At 39.1% G+C, this 13814-nt stretch overlaps 1 protein-coding gene across 1 annotated transcript; it reads right to left on the minus strand.

Moving 5' to 3' along the window:
- Positions 1 to 7814: 7814 nt before the first annotated feature.
- Positions 7815 to 13814, minus strand: CD2BP2_2 (CD2 antigen cytoplasmic tail-binding protein 2). Its single transcript, XM_051213935.1, has 6 exons — positions 12078 to 13814; positions 11925 to 12039; positions 11772 to 11890; positions 11442 to 11730; positions 10244 to 10433; positions 7815 to 8383 (listed from the first exon to the last, which is right to left on the minus strand). Exons 1-5 carry the CDS (start codon positions 12102 to 12104, stop codon positions 10414 to 10416), a joined length of 570 nt encoding a protein of 189 aa, XP_051069955.1. The 5' UTR covers positions 12105 to 13814; the 3' UTR covers positions 7815 to 8383; positions 10244 to 10413.

A 13814-nucleotide genomic window follows, 5' to 3' on the forward strand; every position in this document is an offset into this window, starting at 1 on the left:
TAAACTGCGAAATGTAGTCCAGTTGTCGAGACTCACGGGGAGAGTACTTGTCAGAAGGAGAGCTTAACGAGAAAGTGAGCGGTTTATGGTCCGTGAAAAGAGTGAATTCACGACCTTCGATATAGTGTTGGAAATGCCGTACAGCACAATACATAGCTAGGAGTTCCCTACCGAATGTGCTGTACCTAGATTCAGTGTCTAGCAACCTTCTAGAGAAAAATGCCAAGGGTTGCCAAGAGTTGTTAACCCATTGTTGTAAGACTCCTCCGATTGCCGAGTCGGATGCGTCTACTGCGATACTAATGGGTGCTTCGGTGTCCTGATGTGCGAGCATTGTTGCTTTAGCAATCAGTTCCTTAATTGTGGAGAATGCTTTTCGTGCGGTGTCGTCCAAATTAACGGATTTCGCATTTCCACGAAGTTGGTCGGTTAGCGGTTTCATGAGTAATGCGCATTTCGGTATGAAACGTCTATAGAAACTTACCAGGCCGTTAAACGTGCGTAATTGCTTGACGGTAGTCGGTTCTGGGTAATCCAGAATGGCCGCCACTTTGGTTCTAAGGGGTCGGATACCTTGAGCATCGATAGTGTGTCCCAGAAAGTCTAATGAGTCGGTTCCAATTTGGTATTTCTGAATTTTTACAGTAATGCAATGTTTTTGTGGTCGTTCGAAAACAAGATCCAGATGCTTGAGATGTGATTCTCTGTCCGGACTTGCGATTAGACAGTCATCAACATACGCATGTACGAAGTTGAGACCTCGAAAAACGTCGTCTATGAATCTTTGGAATGTTTGAGCAGCATTCCTTAGACCGAAAGGCATTCGCAAAAATTCATAGAGTCCGAAAGGAGTTATGATAGCTGTTTTCGGTATGTCGTCAGTAGCCATAGGGATTTGGTTATACGCTTTGACCAAGTCGATTTTCGAAAAGACAGTTGTACCTTTCAAGGTAGCTGTCAAATCGTGAATGTGAGGCAACGGGTAACGATCGGGAATGGTTTTCGCGTTCAATCGCCGATAGTCACCAGTTGGACGCCAATCGTTGCTGTCCTTTTTAGGGACCATGTGCAACGGCGATGCATATGGGCTACTTGACGGTCGTATGATTCCTAAGTCCATCATGTGATCGAATTCGTTTTCGCTAACCTTAGCTTTTCAGGAGCTAGTCGTCGTGCTTTAGAGAATACAGGTGGTCCTGTAGTCGTGATATAATGTGTAACATTGCTGGTTACACACGGTAATCTCGGTTGCGTTTGTTGTATCCCAGGGTACTTATCGAGTAGTGGTTGATAAAGTGGGTCTATCATGCGCTTAATTGTGACTGGGGATAATTTGCAACCAGAAAAAAAGTTACGCAAACGGACAAATTAGTGTTTGCGTCTACTAGCCTCCGTTTGCGAGTGTCGATGATCAGATTGTGGTGTTGTAGAAGGTCCATACCAATGATTGGCATAGAAACATCTGCAACAACGAAAATCCAGTGGATGGGTTTACGTAAACCCACGTTAAGGTAAACGTACCTTTTGCCATACGTAGCGATCGGTTTTCCGTTTGCCGCCTGTAAGTTTAGAGCCGATTCTTGAAGCCGATCGTTGGGATTCGCTGGGAGAACGCTAACTTCTGCGCCAGTATCGACGAGGTAGCGAACTCTCGCTGTCACATCTGTGACGTACAACAGACGGCTATGTTCGCCGGCCACGGTTGCCGTTAACGCGTGCCGGCTTGGAAGTTTCCCGAATTGGTTTTCGAAGTAGTCGGTTTCGTGTTGGGAAAATTGCAGGGTTTTCTGCAAAACTTTCCATACTGGTTATGATACCAGCACCAGTCGGGGTTATCTGTCTCTCGTGGTCTAGAGACAGGTCGCTTACGAGAAATGCTTCTACGTGGTGTGCGCGATCTCTTACGATCGGTACGAAGACTAAGATAACGCGTGAGTGTGTGACATAAGTCGGTTATATCATTCTGAGTCGTGTGAGGCTTTTCTTTGACTGAAAATACCTCGGTAGTAGGTTTCGTAATTTCTAGAATGCGGTCGGCAGATGCAGCTAGCTCGTCTAAGGCGTTGTTCTGGAACGAGACCAGAACTGCTTGCACGTGTTGGGGAAGTTTTGACAAGAAGAGTTGTTTGAACAGACCTTCGTCGAAAGTTCTTGGGCCTATTATCTCTCTCATCCGTTGCAACATGTCTGTCGCAGAACCGTGTTTCAGGCCTGTACAAGATTTTTTTGGAATAAGACCCCTAGTGACACCTCTGTTGAAGCATATAGCCCAGGTTATTTCAAACCACATGCAAACCATAAATTTGTTTCCTCCGTACAGTTTCCATCAGAGAGTACTCACACCCTTTCCTCCTGGGTAAACTCCCCAATCAACTTCACTAGCTCATTTGATACATCTCTCACTAAGTCTAGCTATCAAAATACCGAGCTAATGAAGAACATCCAATCCCTGACATCAAACTCATCTCACACCCGCGAGGGTTACGATGACTTTATCCGAGATACACTCACCCATTTTAACTTAGTAGGCCACTTGCTTAATATATGTCTTATCAACGCTCGATCGATCTGCAACAAAAAGACGGATTTAGCCCTGTTTGTATCCATATACCAACCATCACTGAAGCATATCTGAAGCATGGACTAACAGTAATATTTCCGACCGAAGTATATCTCTTGATAACTATTTTCTATATAGAAGCGATAGATTGAATGGACGAGGCGGAGGATGCCTTATTTACGCTCACTCTAGCCTAAACTCACTGCTATGTGATATGCCTGAACTAAACAAACTGAAGGATTCGGTGTGGATTGTATTAAAGCCGTCGAATTCCGTTACCTTACTGCTTGGCTGTGTTTATCGTCAACCTAACGCATCAATAGATGAAATAGCAGTATTATCGGAGGTATTCACACTAGCATCATCCCTCTCATTCACAGGCAAGCTCATTTGTGGTGACTTCAATATGCCCGAAATTTCTTGGCTGCCAGTCAAAGCGCCGAGACGTTATGAATCATTTATTGAATGTCTAGAGCTTGGACAATGGACTCAGTATGTCGATAGCCCTACCAGACATCAAAGCATCTTAGACTTAGTCTTTACCAGTGGCCTCATCCCCAATACTTTGTATATTGGAAAAAAGTTCCCAGGTAGTGATCACAACATTGTCATATGCAGCCTTAATGTAAAAACCACAACCGATAGAAATAAAACCGTAACACTTCGTAGAAACTATCGCAAGGTTGATTGGAATAACTTCCACAATTACCTAAGAAGCACTGATTGGAGAACTTTCTTTACCTCAAACAATACCGACACATTAACCAATATATTTTATCACAACATCAAAAGTATCATCAACAACATCGCACCTTTAGAATACTGTAAACCTACGTTCTCCAAAGATCTCTATATACCGGTCAGTACAAGAAGACGTCTTCAAAGACATTGTACTCCATTCCACAACTTAAATGACTTTTCCTCTTTAGTAACGATGACAGAAATACTTGTCCGAACAGAGGCAATAAGTAAACAAAAAGCAGTAGCACAGGAAAAACGTACAGTTGAACTTAATAATAACTCCTCTGCACTCACCATACTACTCCAAAATAATCTTAAACGCTCTAAATCGAGAGGGAGTATATTCATTAAAGGCAAACAAGTATACGAAGATCCCAAACTTATCACAGAATTCTTTAGTGAACATTTTTGTTTCTCACTAACTAACGAAAAACCATTTAATGATTCAGAACCAATTCCAGTAACTCCCTGTGAAATTACTAATGTAGAATTCAGTGTACAAAATATCTCCAAGGCAATCAGTACATTGAAACACTCCTACACTGATGGACCAGATGGTATTCCATCTAGCATGCTAAAACGTGGTGATGATTTGTGTGTTTTGCTTCTCAAACTATTCGCGATATCACTCTCTTCAGCGTGTTACCCTACTGCCTGGAAAACTACACATATCATTCCCAAAATTAAAACAGGACCTGAAGCAAACGTTGAAAATTACCGGCCTATAAACATAACTTCAGTGGTATACAGAGTGATGGAAAAAGTAGTTAAGGCGGCTGTAGTCCAACATCTACTAACTAATAATCTCATCTCGACCTCCCAGCATGGATTTCTTAGGTCCAGATCGTGCGATACATGCCTAGTAGACTACCTGAATGATATAACTCTGAAACGAGACAGCGGACTCCTTGTATGTCTTATTTCTAGACTTTAAGAAAGCCTTTGATAAGGTCCCACACAAAAGGCTACTCGTCAAACTAAAGTCCTTCGGAATACACAACCCACTGTACTCATGGTTTGCTTCGTTCTTAACAGAACGTAAACAGATGGTAAAGTACAATGACTGTCTCTCGTCCCCTAGACCAATCACCAGTGGAGTCATCCAGGGAAGCGTATTAGGTCCACTTTTGTTTCTTATGTATATAAACGATATATGTGACACCATAGAATTTGGGAAACCATACTTATATGCTGATGATCTCAAAATAGTATACAGCTATAAGCCTGAGACACTAAGCGAAAGTGTATCCCAGATCCAAAAGGATCTCAATAAATTAACTATATGGAGTGAAAAATGGCAATTACCATTTAACCTCAACAAGTGCGGGATCATGCACTTTAGAAAGCATCCCTATAAACCGCAACTTCACTTAAATGAATGTAGTGTCCAAACACTCGAATCGGTACACGATTTAGGAATTAACTACACAGGAAGCCTGAACTTTGAAGAACATGCATCCTCTATTATTTCTAAATCTAGACGGCTAATTGGTTTTATAATGAAAAACTTTTTCACAACAGAGGGTAAACTTACTCTCTACAAAATATGTGTACGACCCTCCCTTGAATACTGCTCTTTTGTCTTCTCTAATATGAATATCGCAGACAAGGTAAGAGTAGATGTTCAAAGACGTTTCACACGTCAACTACTAGGATGTAACTCGAATATCGATTACACAGACAGATGTAAGCATCTATCTTTAGGACCTTTATGGCACCGTAGGCTAAAAAACAATTTAATATTTCTCTACAAAGCGATATATGGGCTCTCCTTTCTAACCTCCTGCCCGACTATCACCCACGACCCAGCCTATAGACTTAGAAACAACGCATATACACTACTTACCGTAAAACACCAAAAACAAATGCGTTGTAAGTTTTTTACAGTACGGTATAGTTTATTGTGGAACAGGCTGCCAATGCCTATCCGTAACTGTGATACGTTTACCAGATTCAAGAAGCTAATAACCCTATTTCTAGACTCCAAAGAGCTTCAACATTTCCTTGAACTCCCGCCCACCGATGAGGCACTTTATTACGGACCGCCTAGTATCTAGAAAGAACAAGATTATAACAAGTTCGACTGTTACTAATACGAATATAACCAAATCACAGAATATATGGCTTATCCTTTCCTATTATTCATTGTTTATTAATCATGACCTTATGCTACTAACCCTAGCTTTCAGTTCCCAAATCTCTACAGGTTAAATGTACATTATTCTTCCTAAAAGTCATGCTTTTTTTCTACTGCAAGTAGACAGATAGCTCAATCTTATGGATGCTGATCTACCAAGGCCGATCATACAAAGCTCAAAATTTGGCCACAAAGTCTTGTGAGTTTCTCAATGCTTTATTTGTCTTACCCTGAAATTTTTTTCTTCTACAATTTTATACCCTCTCATATCTTTTGATTTGCTATTAGCCCTTACTCCTTTTAACCATTAGTTATTTTCATAGCAGTGTGGTATACTATATGGACATCTAACCCATAAAACAAACTTTTCAACTATCTGATTTGCTTGTAACATGGACCTAGTAGAGACAGTGTATTCCAACTATGGGCTTTGATTAAAGCAGTATTCATACTTACCACAAACGTAAGAGAGCCTAACATCACAAAAGGAGGGAGGGTGGCGTTACTGACCAGCAAACATGATGGTGGGGAGATAAATTCAATCCACCCATGTCTGTAGGGCAGAACATTTTGGTTAATTACGGCTCCTTATGATTTAGTGGGATGTCACGAACTTATGGTATTGAAGCTGATTTATCACGCAAAATACCTCATTAAATCGTGTTACGAACGTTGAATTGGTTTCACTTCCTACCCAGTAATCCTATTACAAGCAAACTAGACAATTCGCGAATATACGAAGCCTACTCAAGACCCTATAATACCTGAAAAAAATAATAATACAAAGGGGCTCTAATAGCTTCGATAAAAAAAGGAAGACAGCCAATTGTATATCACAATACTGTTTCTAGCACTATATTTTGTTTTATAATCACACATAACCCCATACTCTCAGCTCCTTTCCGAATCGCCTCCATTTGTCAGTTGTATGTCCACTCACACCTTGTTAACACTTATTTTCTTTAACCTATTAAAATGCTCTTTCTTAACAAATACCTTAATAAAAGAAAATTTGACTGAGTAATCATACCTTAAACATTTCTTCATGAATATTGGCTATTCTGCCTCTCGTCTTTTCTTTTACTTGCTCCCTCTTTCAGCCCCCTTGTGATATGGAACGAAAGATTTCATCCTGCACCATCCTCAAAGCCTTAGACATTCCAAAGGGACATACGGTTGCGACATTTAGAAGCTCCCATCTTCAATGGACCTATCCTTGACCATCAGTTGCACATTCGCAACGCAACTTTCGTGAAGCGCGCCAACTGTAGTACTGTTTATAACCATCTACATTCATATCTTATAAATTATCAACCCAGCTGTGTAATTTACTACAGTGGATATTGTATCATTTGTATCAATTTGATCTTGCCTGTAAACTGGCATGCCTCATGTAACAAACTGTTATTTGAGAATAAAATTATTATTATTATTATTATTGTTGAAGAGTTGATCTAACCTTTGTCGATCGGTTAGGTCTCCTCGTTTAAGAATCGAGCGTTTTAAGATTTCGTAAGGATCGGAAACATCACTAGTAAACATACTAGGTGTTACGTACCTGTTGAATTCGCGCGGTAGTGCCTTGACTACTGCGAGGAATTGTGCACGTGTGTCGATCACGCCGTGCTCGGAGAAGTCGGCTTCTGCGTAGCAAAACCAGGCTTCGATGTCGTCGGGCCAGAAAGGCATCAGTTGAAACGAAGGCGGGGACAAAGTCTTAAGCTTGAGTACTTTAGGTGTCTGTTCAGTCATGATGAAGTATGATAATGAACGAGGGGGAAATATATATATATCTAGGAAGAAACACGAAAAAAATCACAATGTTTAAAAAAATAAAAAAATAAGGCAATGATATATAAAAATCCCAAAAAGGAACAGACTCACAGTTGCAATTAGGTGTATCAGATCACGTCGGTCTCACCAATGATAATGTCACAGGTATTCAGTGTTTGACAACGCTTCTACCAGTAACACCTTCTAATGTATTTCGTTCCCACCCAGAGAAATCAAAAGACAGAGTCGAGGAGGTCGGAAGAGTATATTTGGCGTTGACCAATATATCGGAATTCTCTGATCTAATCTGGCTAGCGATTGCGGTTGATGTTGAGCACGGCGTTACCACACGTGATCTGGTGCGGATGCCTGACCGAGCGCCTTCAGCTAGATGAGTCCACTAAAACAAATGGTCAGCATCCAATGTCCAAAACTTACAGAGCTATTTGTTTTGGGGATTTATTTACCGCTACAGATTGAGTTTCGTAAGGATTGGTTGGAGAATCCTGGTTGGTTGCCTATGCTTTACGAGGCGTAAAAGGAGTAGGCAAGTACTGGAGATTCGTGAGACGAAATATTAATTGTTTAATTTCAAGTTCTCCGATCAATATTAGTTAGTAATGTAAACTATAGCCAAATTTTCATCCTTCCCACGAAACACTGCGTGAAGAGTGTAAAATATTTAATTCCCCGATTTTCGGTAAAAAAAAACTGTTACCATTCCATAAATGCTGCAACATCGATCGTTAAACAGACATGAATAAAATGTTCTTTCTCAATATGCTAATAAAATTATGCGAAAGGTAAGGTAAGAAATCAACAGAAAAAACGAACATATATATTCACAAATTTTTCTATATACAATAGAATGCATAAACGAAGGGAACATAATATTGAAGAAGTGAATATTTACTCTCATTCATACAAATCAAAGTCAATACGTGTGATGTTATAGAATTGTCCATCAGACTTCGTTGATTCACGTATTAAAATATTGTCATCGTCATTAAATGTTCCATCTTGAAGCCACACTTTTAATTGTTCAGATGTGTATGGTCCTTCAATTTCTGTATTTGGTTTATTTGAACGTTTTAAATGCCACATGACTGAGGTATTATTATTACTGCCATCATGGTCAGTACCATCATGTTCTTCAGTTGATTTGATTCCACCTAATAAGCATTTTAGAAATTTGAACATGAATAAGGTCAACTATTTTACAAAATCAACCATACAAGGAAATTAGAAATTGATTGAAGCGATCATTCTTTGCATAGTGTATTTGATCTCAATAATGTTTCTGAGCCTTATGTACAGGATATATATCTTTAGACTGATACGACAAGTTTTATGAGAGTTAATTATTAATTCCACCCAAAAGACAACAAAGTATGTTCTATGCTTACTACAGATGTCATACAATACTTGACTGACACTAGACATTATGACTTGTCATCAGAATTTCCAATAACTAGTTGACATCAGCGACAGTCATAAATACAATTTTGAAGATGATCAGTACCAACTAAGTAGACATTGAAAATTACCCACAGATTTATCAGAAATTCCTATTTTATATCCAAATATGAAACTTAACCAGTTTTACAAATCTTATAGGTTAATACAAGTTATTAGCCACATATACATGTCGACAAAACAGAAGTGTGACTTAACGAATCGTGCAAGATGTATGAGAGGAATTATATTTAGTTTCGATCCCCTGTATACTGCTATTAATCAACGGAACTAGTGTAATTGCCGATGAAGCTTACAAATTTGTGTAATATCCTATTGTCTACTATTCATTGTTGGGGTAGACTGATAGCTGGATTATATATATAATATAGCCTATTGTTATGGTTTCTCTTATTACGACTCAGCTACTCTTATTGCTTAGTATTCTTGGACACCACTTCACTCGACAAGTCCCCAAATCAGAACACGGTTGAACATGAATGCAATTGCATTTCATATAACAAGGGTGGATGGAAGTAGGAATCAAAATTTTAAAAAATGAGAGCATATTCATGATTTTTACATGGGAAGATTCGATAGTCTCCTCCAAGTACTCCTTAGCGCTGGTTAATCAAGAAATAGCCAATTAGCGTGCCCAAACACAATCCTGCACAAAACATGCTCTGATCCAATATATATCCCTCTAACACTTATGGACGATTAGCTGTGATTCAAAGTGACTATGAGCAAGCTCACTGTCTGAGCAGCTAAAATGTACTACTTCGACTTATGATGTTCTCGCTGTTTAGGGTAAGCAGTACCATTTCGTGACTTTTGTTCGTTTTTTAAATTGTTTCCTATTCACTTTACTTCATCTCTTATTAGTTTTCCCTTACAGAATTGATATCGTCTAATAACTGGAACCAAAGCAAGTTTGTGTTCAGTCTTACAGTTTTGCTTTTTTTTTCAATACAAATAAGTACCTCATAAGATGATCAAGCGAAGAGTTAACAACGTTTAATATTTAATCTAATCGATCAAAAGTATTTAACCATGGAGTGATTCCGGATACATAGCAAGAGAAATAAGGTAAGAAAATATGGAAGGTGATTATAAATACTTTTCTTGAGAAAAGAAATGGTTTTAGCCTGCCTGTAGTTAACACTCTTTAGTGACTGATGTTTTGTAACATTTAAGTGCAAATATCCTTGAAAGGATTAAAATGAGTAGACTGTCTTGATAAACGTTTTCTTCTAGGTCAAACATGGAAACCATAGTTATTTCCTAGATAATAAATATCTTGAAAGTCACTAATTTTAACGTCACCGCGATACGAATTGAAAGTCGCTAACTATATCTAAGTGGACTACAAAAATTCTATTTCATTTAATTTAAATTAATCACGTATTCAGTAGATGTAGCGAAATGTCTTCGAAAATTACAAGACAGTGTTGTCTTGAGAATTTCAAACCAAAACCCTGAAAGCTGTAGTCTTGAATATTACCGCTACGATAATGCTTACTAATTTTATTACAAAGTATAGATTGAAGCTCATTTTTCAGGTAAAAACAACAAACCTTTATCGTCACCTTGCTTTTCATCAAATGCCTGACCGAGGACTTCAAGTTCATCATCTGCTGCGAATTGTTTTGTACATTCTATCAGTTTTTTATATCGTCGAATGTTTTTTGATAAACATCAAAATCTCCGCCTTGAACAAGTTGGTCAGCTAATTCAGTAACACGAATTAATCCTTCTGGATTGCCGCTAGATGTTTTTTCAAAAAAACATATATCCGATCTGTCTACGATAACTAAGCGAATGTAGTAAATATAACTTTCAAGGATGAAAATGTTTCTTAGAACAATTTGTCCTGAATATACAAGTATGACTGTTACTACCTAGACATCTCAAGATCCCAGTATATTATGAGTCATACAATGAATATACACTAGTACACATCTGAACTGAATTTGGGTAATATTCCGGTTCCATAACGTGAAGCCACGACATAATGATTAGAAGGTAAAGTGCCTGAATCGCTAAGTCAGAGGGACTATTTTTCAATTCAACTAATTTGGTTTGGACATGGGATTAGTTTTTCTTACCGTTTACATCATGAATGTGAGGGAAAACAGTGTATGAATCTGTTTCACTACCATGTTCTACTAGTGAATGATACATTTATTGAATTTCGAAAGATATGATTGTTGAGAAATAACTATTTTAAGACCGATTTTTCTAAGAACGAGATCTCCAAGTCCTCACATTACCTTGGTCATAGAAAAATAATATTAGTTTTTATAACCTAAGAGGCTATGACCCCTCTTTTTGTTTATCCGCATTTTCCCAATATTCTGTGAGCAGAGACTTATCTTTTATCTATAGTCTATCTCCACTTAACGTTTTTCAGTACTTGAAAACACTTCCGACCACTTTTTAAATGTAACACCTATTTTAGTACAGACTTGTGTGTGCTAAATAATTACAAATACGGCTGTACCCTTTCAGTAAATGATACTTCCAATTCCGAATGTTTCGATGGGTTTCTCTAATTACATAAAGAGTGAAATATTTCTCCATGATGTTCGTATCATTATTCCTTTTCACCGCTGGTGAATAAATATTAATTTCAAAATTAGAAACAAATGGAACGCTACACTTTAATTCGTATCACAATTTTAATGAGTTGTTTAGACATCGTCTCTAACACAACATGATATACTGGAATACGTATGCCATAACCACAAGTACAACACCATATGTGACACTTACGTCTCAGTTTTAGTTTTCGGATGTTTATTTCGTAGCCAGCGTTGGCTGGCTGAAGCGGACTTCTTAGTATCTGAACAGGCACCCATACGTCTGATACTGCGCAAACGGTCTCAGAAGGTTGTAAATAAGATAAGAGTTCTTGGTACAAAGCGAGTTTCTCCTCTTTACTTAGCACTTTCCCGCCGAGTTCATCGCTTATCGATGTGTCTTTCAATGAATTCTTTTCCTGGTTTTTCTTGACTTCTAGCCAATTAATATCTTCCAACCAATTATCACGAGCATCAACTTGCTATAATAACAGTAACCGTTAATCATAATTTTTCTACTAACTTTCTTGAAAATGAAAGTGCCAGCGGAATCGAAGTGACCGTCTTCCTCAAGCTCTTCTTTCATGTTAAATGGAGTTATTTTAACTTCATCATCATACTCTAAAGTCGTAGCTTCCTGACCTTGTAGAATAATATACAGTAAACAACCAGATACCATCTATATCTGCTTCATGTAATCGGAAACAATCTTTATCGTTATAGTCTTCTTCATCACTATCCAAAGATGGCTTTGACAATTTTAAAGGTTTTGATAACTCTTCGCTAGTGATCTTACTTCTAGTTAAGTAGCTGGACAAATATGACATACCACACCTAAGCCAGAGCGTTTCGACATGTGACTGGATCTTTATGTTAATAAATAGTCGCCGCCTCCCACGGCTGCAATAAGGAAAAATAACAAAAGTTAGAAACGCATTTAGGTTAATAAACGAAATGCCAAATTTCATCGTTAATCCCTTAAGCATGTACTTGGACCTAAATGTAACCCTAAGTAGATTGCAAAAGACCATAAGAACGCTATAGTAGGTTTATTTATTTATTTGAACGCATAAACATTAGTACAAGGAGGCACCAAATACATATGCGCCACACAGATCACTTGATTTGTGTGAAGGCTGTGATACTATCCGGGTGTCCAAACTGAAGCAGGTGGACTCCCTAGGGTGCCACACTCAGATCCTTCGACCTAAAGGTCTAATCCATAAGACAGTGAGGCAGCGTGAGGAGATGTAATTCCATGGTAGCCGGTAACCAACAATCGGTTCACACGCCATTTACCCCTCCCCAGGATCCGGGAGCCCATTTGCACCATTGGTTTGGAATCAGGGTTTCCCAACTACACTAGGTGGATCCTCTATATCCATCGACCCGGTTAAAGTGCCGGACACTCGCTTTTCGTCCAGTCAGTCAGTAACAACGTAGAACTTCGTACGTACGTACATCAGTTCGAGTTGCCACACCACATTAGCACAGAGATGCAGTTGTCGATTCAAATCCCGTAGTGGTAGAGGTAATAAGAGTATAAGCAGTAATCGGGAAGATTAGGGTTTGGAGATGTTATTTAAAGAGTATAATCCAGTGAAATAAATTTGGAAAGAGGAAAAAAGGGACATGAAGAATTCAAAAGATTAGAATTTGGGAGAACACAGAGAGTGGATGCACCTGCGCCATTGCAAACGATTTTCAGCCATGTCATTCAGGGTCTCTAACCATCGGTTACTATCATCTCGCGGTCCCCAACCAGGTAGTCTACACCTACCAACATGACTCAGTCCACTTGTCAGTGACTCCATGGACTTGTGCCATGTTTTGGTTTGGCCGCCCCTAGCTTTTTTCCAACCTACTCCTATACCACTGAGCATAGCACGTCGAGGTAGTCGGTCGTTGGGCATACGCTTTTCGTCCTCTCAATTTTGTAAACAACACCCTCACCACGTGAAGGCAGTGAGTAGGACTTCCTGTCAGTGGCTGTACACGCATGGGCGCGCGGATTCACACCACCCCCGCCATACTACGGCACCTCGGGGCTATGACTTAAGAGCTACTGCATACTCCCATACAATTGCCGCAAAGGTCTTCCAACCCTATAGTCTGTGTGTTAGTATTCAACTACGTCCATTCTAAAATCTTTTCGACTTTGTATACAGTGCTTGTTCGTCCTAAACTCTAGCACTGCATGCAAGCAGATAGTCCCTGCCTAAAGAGAGTGAGCTGTTGGAAAAGGTTCGAAGAACTGCAACTAAACTGATCCTCGGAATAGAGAAGCTCCTGTATGATAGCAGACTGGCCAAACTAAACCAATTCTCATTGTCATATAGAAGAACCAGAGGTGACTTGATCACAGTTTTTAAACAACTTAGCGGTAAGTTCGCATCTGATGTGTCCACAATTTTCTTGTCTTCCAAAACAGTAAACTTACGAGGACACTTAAAATGTTCATAAGCCCAGAATAAACTAGTTGTCACCTGACTATCCAGTTGGATCATCAAGGAATGGGATTCATTACCTCAACACATGAATGAAGCTCTGTCTGTCGACGATCTCG

This window comes from Schistosoma haematobium, chromosome 3, assembly GCF_000699445.3.
Source record: "Schistosoma haematobium chromosome 3, whole genome shotgun sequence".
In the NCBI taxonomy this organism is placed as follows: Eukaryota; Metazoa; Platyhelminthes; class Trematoda; order Strigeidida; family Schistosomatidae; genus Schistosoma; species Schistosoma haematobium.

What these genes read in the sequence shown, in the direction of transcription:
- CD2BP2_2 (XM_051213935.1), bottom strand. Translation starts at nt 12,104, where the DNA reads ATGTCGAAACGCTCTGGCTTAGGTGTG. An exon ending in AACGCTCTGGCTTAGGTGTG is followed by an intron (nt 12,040 to 12,077) that starts GTATGTCATATT and finishes ACTAGAAGTAAG; the next exon opens with ATCACTAGCGAAGAGTTATC. An exon ending in ACATGAAGCAGATATAGATG is followed by an intron (nt 11,891 to 11,924) that starts GTATCTGGTTGT and finishes TTATTCTACAAG; the next exon opens with GTCAGGAAGCTACGACTTTA.